General features: G+C 41.6%; 1 protein-coding gene and 1 long non-coding RNA gene across 4 annotated transcripts in view; one reads left to right on the top strand and one right to left on the bottom strand.

Moving 5' to 3' along the window:
• The window catches only part of EDIL3 (EGF like repeats and discoidin domains 3), a 381430-nt gene extending 370472 nt beyond the window's left edge, over positions 1–10958 (bottom strand). The window contains exon 1 of one of the 2 annotated variants that reach the window (XM_008539038.2): positions 10547–10958. In XM_008539038.2, the coding sequence (XP_008537260.1) occupies positions 10547–10613 (67 nt within the window). In that variant the 5' untranslated portion in view covers positions 10614–10958. The remainder of the gene's footprint in view (positions 1–10546) is intronic. The other variant, XM_008539042.2, reaches the window with a different exon arrangement.
• On the top strand, positions 10712–14773 carry LOC139075166 (uncharacterized). Of its 2 annotated transcripts, none has more exons than XR_011525301.1 (3): positions 10712–10840; positions 12084–12333; positions 13732–14773. It is a non-coding gene; the product is annotated as an uncharacterized lncRNA (long non-coding RNA). The 2 variants fall into 2 exon arrangements; XR_011525300.1 differs by lacking the exon at positions 10712–10840 and adding an exon at positions 11791–11963.
• The last annotated feature ends 215 nt before the right edge of the window (positions 14774–14988 follow it).

Below are 14988 nucleotides of genomic sequence, written 5' to 3'. Positions count from 1 at the left end.
TTTGAGATGTGGCACGAGTCCCTCTTGCTCCTCAATGCGAACATTCTCTCTCCTTCCTCTCAAACAAAACAAAACAAAAAACCCATCCAGTTTTAATTCCACATCACAGATCTCTATTCCCCAATATTATTCCCATATTATAATTATCTCCTGATCTCTGTATCCTAGCCCCTCATTCCTTGAAAATTTCTGTTCCTGGTTCACTGCCATTCTCTGCAACATTTCTCCTGGTATAATTTTTTGGAATTTCATTAACTATACAGATGATTTTTCCAAAACCTGGCCATTCATACCTTAACTCTTTTCTTCCAAAGATCTTGCATTCTACCTTCCCTCAACCATAATTCCTACAGTCACACTCCCAAATTTACAATTATCAATAACTGTACTTATGGTATAATTACTGCTATGCCCCCATAAACCTTACTCCTCTCCCCATCACTTTCCATTTTTCTTGTTCATTCCCTTTAGGAATCCCCCTCAATCTTTCAGCTCCACCAGGATTTCCAATGGATCCTACTTCCTGCTGACAGCACTCCAGTTTTCTTAGTGCCAGAAATGGGACAGGGACTTTGGAAACTGCCTTCATTTGGGATTTAACGAAGCAAAAATGGTGAAGGCATCTGGGCTGAGAAATTCATAAATGGCTGAATACCTCTTGAAACAGATAACCACAGAGACCAGGTTGGGAAAGAAGAGTGATAAGAGGACTGAAAATTAGTGCAGTGACAAGAGTGGATTCAGTGGGAATGAAAGGTGAGGAGAGGTAGAAATTCATAAAATTCTGGTAAGAGATGGAAAGTCTAAGAAATTTAAAGTACTGGTAGCTGAGCAAACCATGTGATGAGAAAGTCTGATGAATAGTATTGCCAGTAGCTACCTAGAAACGGAGATGGGAATCATTAGTGTTGAGAACTGCCAGGAAGTTTAATACCAGAATGTGAAAAGGGTCACAAGCTCATGCGTTAAAGTTTTTAAGGAGACAAATATTAGAGAAGAAACAAGGTTCTGAAGCCACTGGGGAAGTTCAGGATGTCATGATGGCTAGTAATGGGCTCCAAAGAGGAAGGAGATGTTATAAACTGATGGCCAGAAAGTGTTAAGGTTGGACTGACAAGCAGTTTGGAATAGTTTTCAAAAAAGCAAGCAGTATACCAACTCTTTCGTTTCATCTCATGAGTCCACGAACTGAGAAAAAAGCACAACTATAATTACCTCAAGCAAAGTGCTATACCAGCAAAGAGTAAAAAGTAAGTTGGAATCAGAAATGTAGAGTTAAGTGCAAACTCTGTCACTGGCTGCTTGAATTCAGGTCACCTGAAGTTTTTGCATCTCAGGTTCCTTATCCGTTAAATGAGATTAACAATGCCTTCTCTGTTTATGTTCCCTTGAATAGAGATGAGAAATGCCTATGAAATTTTACCTATTGTTTTATTATTATTAGTTTAGGGGAGTAAATATAATAAAGCATGTGGAGGTCCATTTCAACTATTAAATATTATACAGATGTACAGAAGATTTATTAAGGCAATCTCATATTGGATGGCATAATTTTCATTATTTTGTAAAATATTTAAAGTTAATCCAATTCCAGCTTTAAAAAATAAAATACATTTTGGTGAAATGCTAAATCAGAAAATGTAATTTTCTAGCTGTTGTGGTTTGAGACCATTTGGTGCTTTTGTTTGGCTAAAATTTCTTAATGGGTTTATATAATAATAAAATCAAATGAGGATGGGATGTAAGGCAAATTAAATACTTCATTAAACTAGCAGAAATAAAAAACTTGCTAACCTTTAAAATCAATTTATCCCAGATTATGTATCTGAAAATTACAGAGAAAGCATGGTCTTACACCTTGTATTGAATAATAATGGAACAATGTAGAGGAGTGTTGGAATGCTATAAAACCAAAAGAAATTATAAACATCATATTGAAATAAAATCAAATGGCAAAGTTTCAAAGAAAATGTGTTTCGAACCACTTCTCAAGTGCTCCTCTCCTTTTTCCCATCTTCACTATTCTTACTAGTGATGCACTACTCTGAAAGACACATTAACTCTTTCTGACCAAATAGAACAGACTCCATCCTTGATTTCTGAATGTGAAAAGAAACGAGGTACGACACTTTACCAACTTAAACTTGAAAACTTAAAAAATATTATCCCAAGAGAATAAATATAATTTATCCCTTCCAAAATATCTACCAGTTAAATAGTAATTAGATATGAAGTACGTGTGTTTTCCAAATAAGAAAATCATTTAACAAAGTATCTCCACAGTTGTCGTTCAGTGAAACATAGCAAGGCTTAGCAGTTAAGAGAGCAGGCTCTAGACGTAAACTGGATTCTAAGCCTAACAAGCTACTTAGTAGTTGTGTGATCTTGGGTAATTATTGAACCTCTGTATCTCTGTTTCATCATTCATATACAAATAATAATAGTACCTGCTTCATAGAATTTTTGTGAGAATCAAAGATGAAACCTAGAACTATGTGACATATAGCATCAACTCAATCAATACTAGACTTAGTAACAGTATTTAAGAAAGATATCAGAATGAACTCCCCTCATTAACTTGTCCAGCAAGATGCTTAAACTGACATGGTGGCAGTCTCCAGGTAAAGAGATGAAAGGAAAAAACAAATCGATGCCTGAAAAATTATTGTTTCTAGATCAAAATTAAAGTTAGTGGGAAATGTCAGAACCTTGTATCTAACAAAGGAATTCACCACTTAGAGGTAGCTTTTCTTTTAATTGAAGATGCATAACAACCATAGAAAGCATTTTGCATCATTCCTGTACATTAATATTATACTTTTAATGATGCTCTTGAGGGAGCATTGAGAAGTATTTTCAAAGTAGGCTCATTCTACAACACAGATTGTAAAAAATGGTTATATAAGAAAATGAGAGGGGCTGGCCCCGTGGCCAAGTGGTTAAGTTTGTGCGCTCTGCTTCAGCGGCCCAGGGTTTTGCTGGTTCAGGTCTTGGGCACGGACATGGCACAGCACGTCAGGCCACATTGAGGCGGCGTCCCACGTGCCACAACTAGAAGGACCCACAACTAAGATATACAACTATGTATTGGGGGGATTTGGGGAGAAAAGAGCAGAAAACAAAAAGGAAGTTTGCAACAGTTGTTAGCTCGGGTGCAATCTTTACAAAAAAAGAAAAGAAAGTGAGAAACAAAACTTTTAAAGCTCTTGAAACTACTTTTCACTTATTTTTTTATATATAAAAAGCATACTGCTATCTAAAATGTGTGGGTATTTCTTAAGGAACATGGACGTGGCGCGGGGGGAGGGTAGCTCCATTCATTTCAATATATATTGAGTGTCTGTTTTGGGTTTTGTGGTTGTTTAGTTGTGTGGTTTGTTTCGTTTATCACTGTTCTAAGCCCTGGCTTTGTAGGAAGCACAGACTATGAAACAAGAACTTGACACGTAAGTATTAAAGCATTTTGAATGGAAATTTGCTTTTTGTTTGTCCAAAGACATTTCCAAAAAGTTAGTGTTTACAATGTAAAAGTTAAACTATATAAAGAAAAAAGATGATAAACAGGAAAAATAATGTGGATAAAATAAGAGTTCAATCAACATTTGGAGAGGAAAATGTGAGGGAGAAGGGCATCAAAGACGACAGCACAAATCGAAGACTCATGCCTATAGGTGGGAGACTCCTCTATACTACCAGCAAGGAATCATCAACTTATTGCAAATAAAAATATTCTCCAGTTCCCACTTGACTCTTCTAGTCTTTTCTGCTCAAGAGTCATGAGCCCATTTTACCTTGGCTGTCTTCATATAATCTCCAGTATCAGTAAAACATAAATGGTCATCCTGACCTCAGTACAAGAAGAGACTGAAGAGGATTATTTTTGCATTCCAAAAATAAACAACTTTATCAAATACCAAGCACAAAGCTGAAAGAATGCCTGGTGGCCTGACTCCATTTAAAGATTACCTTCACATCAAGTACAATATCAAAGAACAAGAGATTAAAACCTTGGCTTTCCCATTTACAGACTGTTATACTACATTATTTTTAAAAGAGATCAATCAGTTTGACACAGACTTGTCGTAAAAAACAGAAAAAGTAAAGATAGAGGGTCAATCCTCTTTCTCCATAGTAACAATCACATTCAAAAGCGCTTTAGTACTTGAAAAGCCTTCACTTAAATTCTGGTACTTAAATCCTCCATTCTACTTCATGCACTATTAAATCTTCTGCTGAACAAATCCTACCCAGTTACTTTCACGATAATAATGCATATTTTAAAACAAAATCGCAGCACATTTTCTTCTAAAACATAATCAAACAATTGCAGGACATCTTATCTGCATTCTGAAGTCTACTTCTTTTCTACGAAATTGAGTCCTGTGTTTTTTAATACCTTCATTCATTACTTGAGGAGGAAAAAAATCAATAAAAAATATGTGATAACATTTTCTCTGGAATGGTGGGAAAATAAAGTTTCCAAACAAGCGAATTCTTCAGATATCTGTCTCTTTCACCATGAAGAAGGTTCTCAAGCTTCAACATTCTTGACAAACTCTCTTCAGTGATGCACACATTTCACTGCCTTTGTATCCCCAAAAGTTCAACATATCACAGATAGTCTATGCCTAGGATGCAAGATTAATAGTGGCATCAATTATTATAATATTCTCTCACACTTAGCCCCCCCCCCAAAGTCCCCAGTTTTTAAAACTGTGAACCATCATTGCTTTTGCATATACTTTTCAGTCTCCTCTTTGTCTAATGACTGCCATGTTTTGTTGCTCTGACTAAGCCTGACCTATTACTTCATGTGCCTTTCATGTTCTGGATGCAGTTTATAGAGAGCCCAGGAACTTAAAAACCAAGAGAAACAGACTTTTCTGTAAGATCTCAGGCCTAAATGTAATATCTGTTTTAGGTGGTCAGGAGTGTTTGATGTTTTCTCCTAGGTTCTCAGCCATGTGCTACCGCCAAAGCAGGAGACTTCTCTGCAAGTAGGGTGGATAGAAATTATTGCCCACTTGACAGTTTTAGGCAGGACACTGTGATCAAATCAAGGTGTAAAATCCTGAGTTGCTTCATAATTCAGATCCTAATTTCTTTCTGTTTCTGTTTTAAATCTCAGGATTTAATAGTAGAGGCTTTACATTTTCATCTTCTTTTTTTTTCCTTACAAGAAAATAAATTGCAAATCCACAGTGTTTTGGAGATTTGCAATTTTTAATAAAGATAACAGAATTTTACAGTGGACGCTTTGCCCTACTTGCTATCCAGCAAGGAAATGCTGGGAGTTTGGGAGAAGGGGAGAAAGATGGAGAGGGAGAGAAGGAGAGAATTTTTATTTTAGGAGGACTCTGACACAGAAAGGATGCCACTGGAGACAGGCAGTTTGGCATGATGTCAGTGACTGTATAAAAACAGAGAGAGCTTGAAGAAATGGTATAATGGTGAATCTGTAGCACAGTTTTCAGGGTTGTATTAGTAGATGCTAGAACTAATTTACAAGGAAAGGTTACCCATTAAGGACCAATTAGAAACAAATAAACGATGTTAAGTCACTGACAGCTATTAATACACAATAGGCACAAATATAAAGATTAATAACTGGCTGAAATGGGTAATGACAAAACTTTATGTAGCATGTCATTTAGTCTCTTTTGACCACGTGACTTATGTTATTTAGAAACTTGCAAGCTCCAGGAAACATACACTTTATCATTGAGATAGGAAAAGATAAGTAGTCATCTCTTACCAGTACTGTAAATGTGTATAAATATGCAGTTGAATAAATATATATCCATGTAAATCAATATAATGCACTTGCTATTGATCAAACTTACAATGGGTATAGAGAGTAAGCTTTAAAGTATGCCAAACATTTCAGTAATAATTGTTTACTGCAAGCATCTCATAGCTCTATGTGCATTTCCTTGGAGGGTATTCAGAAGACCCCTGAGAAATGATGGTTCAACTTAGACCTGCACTTTTTTTCTGCGGTAGTCACAGCAACCCTGTTTCCAAGTTAAAATCCTGTGGTTCAATCAGTAGGTCCTTACAACTCACTCTCCCTCTCTTTCTCAGGGGAGCATGGAAAATGAACTGATAACATCAGTTTCATACAGAGTAGAAAGTCACTTTGTGTGGATTTGCAGATTAGCATTTCCTAGTTTACTTCTTTTATTTTTTCCATCTTTCCTTTAAAAGATCTACATTGATTATCCTGACACCTGCTGGCAAGGGCACAGTTGATTTCAGTCTACTTTTCTCCTCGATAACTCCCTCAAATCAAAGACTTTTTAGAGGTATTTTCAGTGACAATTAAGTGATAATTCATTCAATGTAAGTATTTATGTTACTTAATTTCTAGCATTATCACACAATCAGGAGAAAAAATTCAATACTTACTGAACTTCACACGGGCAACCATTTGACTCATTGTATATAAATGCATGTTTGCTTTTATTAACCGAAAGATATTATAATCACTTAATGGGCTACGATCTAAAAAACAAAACCAAAAACATGCTAGGCATCTTCCTTAAAAAACAAATAAGAACTGAAAATAGGAACGGCTTAGCTTTGGTTTTCTACTATTTTTTTCAGAACAATGTCAGTTTTCAAACTACTGAGAGAACAAACTCAACTATATAAAGAGTAATTTGATTAGCTATGATGGAGCCATATCATTAATCACATATTTGCAAATTTGGCTGTTTGTTTCTCAGTACCTACTCCCTTCAGCTTTACTTCAGCTTGAACTGAGTTCTGAAGGCTGCACCATTTCTTGTTTCTTGTTTTGGCAAGGGTATAAAGAACCTACTGCACCATAAATCATCCTCAAAGCTATCGCACCTGCAAGAGTGTTCAGTAAACAACAAATATCAGAATTACTTTCTTGGGCTTTGGGAAACTTGAATCAGGCAGGTTTTTAAAAATGTATGCAAATAATAACATATACAGTCCATCCCATTATTCAAAACGCTTCGAAAGATGAAAAGTTTTAAAAACAAGATATCTAATTAAAAATATTACTTTCATTAATATCAGTGAAATTAAGTCTGGACTACTAATTTAGACTTTTAAAACTGTCAAACATATTTGGTAATGGTTTTAAGTAATCAAGCGATTTTATTTTGGTCACATATATTTTATCCCTTTACTTTATATTGCATAATTTTGTGAGAAGGAAAAACCATATGTCTCTAGCGATAAAAATAAACTTTACTGAAATATTTATTAAAAATACCCTAGATCCTGAATACATGTTTTATATGAACAATGATCTTAAGATAGTTGAGAAAAATACAAGAAAGTTTTAATTTAGAGAAGAGTTCAGAAGCGAAGTACACCTGCTTGAGTTTGAAGATCGTTGTAACTTCAAGACCACAGAAGGAAGAATAGACCATTTGAATATTTTTAACCACTAATTTTTATTACAAATGTTTTCCCCAAACCATATAAGTTTAAAACAACATACATTTCAATTCTAAGAAAAGATGTCAAGAATAATCAGAAAAACTTTTTCGGGACCAGAAGGAAAAAAAAGTGTGCTGTATCATGACAGTGATGTCATTGCCAAGATTTTACATTACTGTCAAACTGCCACAGCTGGATACTTTATCTTCCCTTAACTATTATTTTAATTCAATATTTCAAAATTAGTTTTTAAATATTTCACCTGGAATCTGAAATTAGCAGTTATTTTTAAAGTATAAAGTTAATGGTCATGAAAATTCAGGAATGAAGCCACTAATGTGTAATACTTTTTAAAAAATACAAAAACTTGTTATTTCAGCATAAATATTACTGTGTTAATCCTAGAAGCATAGTGTTATTACCTGGAGTGATTGTTCAGATACTAATTTATTCTCACATAGAATCAACTAAAAATCACCATTGATTTAAAAAAAGGCAAATGCCAATGATTCATAGTATTTAGGACATGTCTAGACATTTTTAGACAGTGCCATTTGCTTAAAGACTTCGGGCACAAAAGGCAGGCACAGGGACAGATTGCATAAGATGTCACGTGCTTGCTGCAACTGTATGCATGTTATTAGATTTTAGAGCAACCCATAAAGATGAATAATTTAAGAGTTAATAAAATATTCAATCTGACTGATCCATGGGTTTAATTTTAAAATAAAAACGACTAATGAAAGGAATTACATGTCTTATCAAATCCCAAGCATTAATGCCCGTAAATTGCAACCCACACAGGGAAACGCCAATTTCTAAAAGACATACATTAGATAAACGATGTCTGGGGAGGGGGCTTGCAAGAGAAATTCTCAGCTTTAACACTGGCTTCAATAAGTTTGCTCAAAGTTGAATTGTTTGGAGCTGTCACGCAAGCTGCACTCTGGCTTCTGCAGGGCTGAGGGAGAATCAATTAGAAAGGCGCAAGTTTAACAGAAAGAGCTCACGGAAAATGATCCGTTTCTTTCTAAAGCCCTCTTTCCATCTCCCCACAGCCTGGCTGAAAAAGAAGAGAACTCTATTAAGAATATGCAGTACACGGCTTCCGAAGCATTGTCTAGGAGCCAGAATGCAGAGCCCCGGGGACATCGCCACGGTTGGTTTGTCTGGCGGAGTAAGCGGTGCCCTAGATGTGGATATCTTTAGGCGGCAGGGCTCCCGGCTGCAGCGAGCAGGGACTCACCGCGCCCCAGGGCTCCTGCAACCTGACCGAGCGAGGCTAGCGCGGCCACACACGCTAGACAACCCACCTCCTCCTCCACCCCCGCCGCCCTCCACCTCCGCGGGGACAGAGGGTAGCGGCGGCGGCATGGCGTAGGTGCGTGTGAGTGGGTGGGTGTGTGTGTGTTTTCGCGTTTGGGGTGGGAACAGAGGCGGGGAAGGGAGGAGGAGAGGGGAGCGCCTGCAATTCTCCCCTTCCCCTTTCTGCTAAGGGATCAAAGTGCAGAAGGAATCCAGACGGGAAAGAAGAGAAAGGAAAAATATCGGTGGTGGGAACACTGTCTTTCTCATATCGCTGGGGGACCCGACCGAGCCACTACAGAGCCATTATCATTCCTTAACCTTCAGTGGAGTGGCCGCCTCTGCCTGATAACTGGAAGGGCACTTTGTATATGCTGGCGAGGCACACACCTACACACAAGCCTACATGCGGGGGAAAAAACTCATTCTTGGGCGGGGGGTGGGGGGGGGAGACCGAGGAAAGGTGCAGCCATGGATCGCTACTGGCAGGGCAGCGAGGTTATCTGGCCAGGAACACCCAGCTTTTTGGGCAAACAGTAGCCCGAGAGTCACCCACAAATTGCCTGTGAACAAATAGTCGGATGCGTGCATGGATGGATGGTGTCGAATACTCATGCAGTGTCTAATCTCAAATGGATTCGAGTCGACGCATTTTTAAAATCCAACTACCCATTTTTAGAGGCACAGCATTTTAAACCCTGTAGTGCACTCAGCTCTCCACTTGAAGCAGCCTGCTGAGGGTTTGTTACCCGCGGGCCCCTCAGAAAGGGCCGCCTGCATCCGTGAGCGCAGAAGGGGCTCAGGTCCCCCTCGCGCGGCCTCCTCAGAGTCCCTGTCGCTCCCCTTGCCCTTTCCTGGAGCCAACTTCAGCCCCGACCCGCGCAGAGACGCAGCCACAACCAGGCCTTGCATTGACGAGCCATCCCTGCAAAGGACCTGGAAGTCATTTATACAACTCAGCAGGAAACTCGTCGAAGTCTGTATTTTTTTTTTTTTTTTTTTTTTACAGACTGGTTTATTTCATGCAAGTCATGGAAAGCACGACCAGACCAGGTCCTACAACTTTTCCGCTCTCGGGCGGGGCGCGAGGGCTGCCTCGCACCGCACCATTCTCTATTACCGAGAGTTCGGCTGGTATCCGTGGGGAGAGCTGAGCAAAGCTCTGGGACCCTGGGGTTAGAGGAAAGGCGGGTTCGGGGCTTTTTCTGTAATAGATGCTGCGCGCCCTGGATGGGGAGGCGGAAGAAAGCCAAACTGACTTGTCAGCCCCGTTTCCACCTGGACCAGTACTCCCAACGCCGGGTTCGGATGCGCAAACCGCTCACCCCGGGCCCAGCGCCGGAGCACCGCACCGCGGGGGCGTAGGGCCCGGTGGCTCTTCAGCCTCTTCCCCTTTCAACTAGATGACGCCCCGAGCAAGCTCGCTTCCCCCACTCGGGTCGCCAAGAAAGCCCCGCCTGGTGCCAGCAGCCCGCAACGCCGGCACTGCCCAGGGATGGTTCGGGGGGCGACTCGGTGGCCGAGTGAGCCACGGAATCTCTGGTTCCCAAGAGCTCCGTTCCCTCCCTTCTCCCCTCCGTCCACGTCTCTCCTCGATCCCACCTCGGTATCCCGCACCCTCTTCCCGGCTCAGCCCCGCGCACTCCGCTCTGACTTTGAGAGCACTTTTCCAGGGCACCCAAGGCGCGTCGCCTCCTCCGGGCCGCCCACGGCTCCTGCCACCCCCGGAGCACCCGGGGGACCGCCTCCGGCCCCCTGCGCGACGTTTCCCACGGGACTCCCCGCCTGTCCCGCACCCAGTGGCCCGGCCCCACCGCCTCACCTTTGCAGAACTGGGGGACACAGAGAGTGAGCCCGAGCAAGAGCCAAGCGGCCACCGAACGCTTCATGATCCCGTTCCCGGACGTGACCCCGCTGGTCCGGGGTCGTAGCGGAGGGCAGTGTCGCCGAGATGGCACCGCAGGGCAGCGGCAGACCCCGCCCCTGACGGAGAATTCACGAAGATGTCTTCTTCCCGCAGCGCTTCCTTAAACAAATTCTTGGAGAGGGCGAGGAAGAGTGGCGACCCGGGAGAGGGATCTTTCTTCCCCTTTCGCCTGCTCTCGGGCGCCAGGAGGTGAGCAAGCCTGGGGAGGCGCAGGCTGGCTCAGCCTCGGCGGCGGCTGGGTCCCGGCAGGGGAGCGGCGGGCTGGGCGGGGCGGGGCGCGGGCTCCCGCGGCGGCTCCGGGTCCCCCGAGCGGCGGCCGGGCGGCCGGTGCGCTGGGCTCGCGCGGCTCTGGCAGCCGCGGCTGCGGGGCTCCCGACTTGGAGAACAATGCGGCGGAGCCGGCGGGGAGCGAGCCGCGGCCCGAGCGCACTGTGTACAAACAGAGGCGGCGTGCGTGCGAGCCCGAGTCTAGCAGGCGTTCTCCCCCGGCGCCCGCCCGCCCCGCGCCCTCCCTCCTCCTGCCTCCTCCTCCCTCCCCCGTCTCCCGCTCTGTCTCCCCCTCCTTTCTCTCTCTTTCTCTTTCTCTCTCTCTCTCTGTCTCTCTCTCTCTCTCTCTCTCTCTCTGAGGTGGCTCCTTCTGCTGGAAGAGAAAAGGGAGACAAGTGCAGCCACACCCTGGCACCTGCCACCGCCTCTGAAGTCTCTACATTGCCTGTGCCGTCTCCACACCCGCCAGAGACTCGAGGGTTAAGGAAAGCACCCTCGGTGTCTGAGATGCTCTTGGTGTCCAGCATTGACTTTATCATTAAGCACATTAAGGATTCCCCTGAAGTTCCGTTCTCAGGATAGCCAGGAAAGGAAGTTAAGAGATTTTGAAAAGTGGCTCTTGGGACACGAAGCTGCGTGAGAGACAGCACCCTGCAAAGTGAATTGTCCCGGGTTCTCGGGAAATGCAACCTAGTCAGCAGCCGGACTCTAATCAGCTAAGACGGGGCTGCTCTGCTGCTCTCTCTGCACTTTAGTCGGCTCCAGGGCTGGGGAGAGAGGGTTGGGTCTCACCTGTTCACACAGGCAAAAAGGTGAAGACATAGGGTCAACAAGTCGGAGACATGTCCCCTTAAGCAGGACATCTGTTTCAGGTGAGAAATAGCGAGGCGAGTTTGGGGAACTTGCAAGAAAATAGAAGGCAAGGACAGATTCTTGAAGCATCACTAAGGAAGATCAGATTTCCCTGCTACCCACCAAAAGCGATATCCATAGACTGTTTTTTGCAGTGATGGTGGTTAAACCAAAGTACAGCCCATGGCTCAAGGTAGTGCTTTTGCCTCTGTTTTCCGGTCAGAATGATTGCTCAGTGTACATGGATTTAATTCCGGCAGCTGCAGGTACCAAAATGAAACACAGTTTTGTTTTGTTTTTCTTCTTCTTCTAGAGAGGTAGGGAGAGAGACAGAAACACAGACACAGAAAAATGGAAGGCAATATTCTTGAAGGCGAGGATTTGAAAGGAGAAGGTACTAGGAACGGAGTGACAGAGGACAATTGGCCATGCAATTTCATCTCCTTTTGCCTCCTCCAGTCCTTTAAACTTCAATTTCTACCTTCCTTTTGGAATCTGAAGTGAGATCAAGGATGCAAGGCTGAGAGAAAAGTAACACTGCATACTGCCATCCAGGAGTTAAGGTATTGTACCACAGGCAAACACAAAGCAACAGCCACAACAAAAACAGATCTCATGTTTGGTGGGAGGGCAAAAGAACATTTTTCTAAAACGACTTTTCTAAGGGAAAGAGGGAGAATCATTTCTTTACTGTCTATTTTCATGTTTAAAGCCACAGATGTCAGAATAAGTCACCATTGTCCAGAGCTGCAGCAAAGTTTTAAACAATCAAATTCCAACTTTCTAGCACATCATTACTTAATTTTGAAACTACAGTTTCAGTCAGGCTGACGCATGTCCGTCATAAAGTACCTCTTTAACTGTTTGAAATGAGATGTTTAATATTAATGTATCATACCTTAAAAGATATGATTTCTAAAGGATAGTACTAAATCTCGAAAATGTAAAATCAGTCACCAGTGTCCCTGAGATGAAATATTAAAGAAAATAAGTGTGCCAAGAGTTTTATTTTCCTATTTTATTCGTTGTTTACTTCCACTTTTCTGATAATATATGACTTTAATAAGCATGTTAGGAAGCTAAATTTTTTGGCAACAGTATATGTTACTAAAATTTTGTCATTTTTTAAATTAAAAAAAAAAAACTCCAGGAGAGCATAAAACTACATTAAAATGAATATTCTATGCCCAAATAGCTGGAGCTGTGACTGTAAACGTCATTCTGAATTACCTGGTAGACAACTTGCAAAATACCTTGCCAGTTTAAAACCTCCACTTCCTCAAGTTCCATTTCAAATCAAATTTGATACATAGTCTTAGATCCATAGCTCCGGGTGCATACATAATTACCCCTTCTTTTTTCCTGCTCAATTGATAATGATCATGTAGGATAAGCCTTTCATTTTGAAAATTCCAAGCGCTTCACCTCATTTACATGTATAGGACGCATTTTGCTCCAACTAAATACATATGCAGCCTCTTCAGAAGTGGAATATAAGAAATGTTAAAAGACCACAAGAAATAGATTTATTTAAAAAAAGAAGTAAAAGGACAAAATTCTGTTATGAATCTTTTACCTCACATATAGTGTTGAGACCTTTGCTAATCACTTGTGATCCTGCCTACAGCTTTATAGCTCCTCCAGATACTGGCCTAACCTGCCCAAAACGAATGTGTATGTCACTCAAACTCGGCACTCCCCAAAATGTTTTCTGCAGGCTTACTTTCCGCAAGATGCTAATAGGTTTCTGGAGAGAAAAAAAAGTCCCATGGTCAGATAATTCTGGGAAACATCTCATATTAAAGCAGCCTCTTGAAGATGCATGGTCAGTGTTAGCATGCTAAAACTTTGAAAGGTCCTGTGGTTAAGAAAGTTTTCCAAAAGTGTTTAATCCAGCACTTGCACTTTTCTTTTTTCCCTGTGACAAGCTTTCCCTCAGAACACGTGTTAACATTTTGTAGATTATTACTACAAGGAAAACGACTTGGGAAATAAAACGGTGCCTGAAAATTAGGCAGAATGAAGAATCAGCAAAACAAACAAAAAGGGAACTGTGGAAAGTTTACTCGTTTTCAAGATTTTTTGTTATTGGCTCGAAGTTTGGATTCTGGATGAGGACTTATCCGAATTGGAATACTGTCTCTACCACTGTAACTCTTTTTACATAGGCAAGTTAGTGAATCGCCAAGCCTCAGTATTCTCATCTGTAAAATGGCATTAGAAAGAGTACCAAATTAAGAGGGGCAGATTATTGCAGTGCACTAAAGGACCTAGCCCAGTAGTGGGTACGTGGTGATGATGATGATGATGATAATGATGGATAAGAAGACAATAATCACATACGAAATTCCAAAAGAATTTTCCTTAATAGCCGATTATTTTTGTTCCCCACTCCCCACCTCCATTAACTTATCTGGAAACTTTTTAACTCATCTTTTAATTTGTCAAGCAACAAATAACACTAAATGCAGTATTTCTTATTATTTCTATAATTATTGAGTGATATTTATAAATAAACTAGATATAGGAAGAGTCTTAGCTTATTTGATCGAATTACACTCAGTACCACTATTAATTTTTTTATCATTTTGCATTTAAGAACTTTGTTTTGCATTTCAAAAACTTTATTTTCTTTAATATCCAAAGTGCCCCTGGATTAAAATTTGGGTCTCAATTTTTTGAGATCCAAAGCAGAAAACCCAGCCAAGCCCACCTGGACTTCTGACCTACAGAGCTGTAAGCTGATGAATTGGTGTTAAAACTGGTGAATTTGTGGGGCTGGCCTCGTGGTCCAGTGGTTAAGTTCGCGCGCTCCGCTGCAGGCGGCCCAGTGTTTCGTTGGATCGAATCCTGGGCGTGGACATGGCACAGCTCATCAAACCACGCTGAGGCAGCGTCCCACATACCACAACTAGAAGGGCCCACAACGAAGAATATACAACTATGTACCGGAGGGGCTTTGGGGAGAAAAAGGAAAAAATAAAATCTTTAAAAAAAAAAAAACTGCTAAATTTGTGGTCACTTGTTAAGCAGCAAGAGAAACTATCAGAAGGAATAAGGCTCAGATTGCTCAGGTAAATTGCCCATGGTCTCAAGTGTTGAAGCCAGGAAGTGAACCGAAGCAGCCTGATTTCAGGGCCCTTGGCGCTCTACTGGCTAGCATCGTGGAGGTGCACTGTTTGCTGAGCATTAATGCATATTCACATACGTTGCTTCCC

The sequence above is a fragment of the Equus przewalskii genome, chromosome 13 (assembly GCF_037783145.1).
Source record: "Equus przewalskii isolate Varuska chromosome 13, EquPr2, whole genome shotgun sequence".
Taxonomy (NCBI): domain Eukaryota; kingdom Metazoa; phylum Chordata; class Mammalia; order Perissodactyla; family Equidae; genus Equus; species Equus przewalskii.
This window is presented reverse-complemented; position numbering and strand designations above follow the sequence as displayed.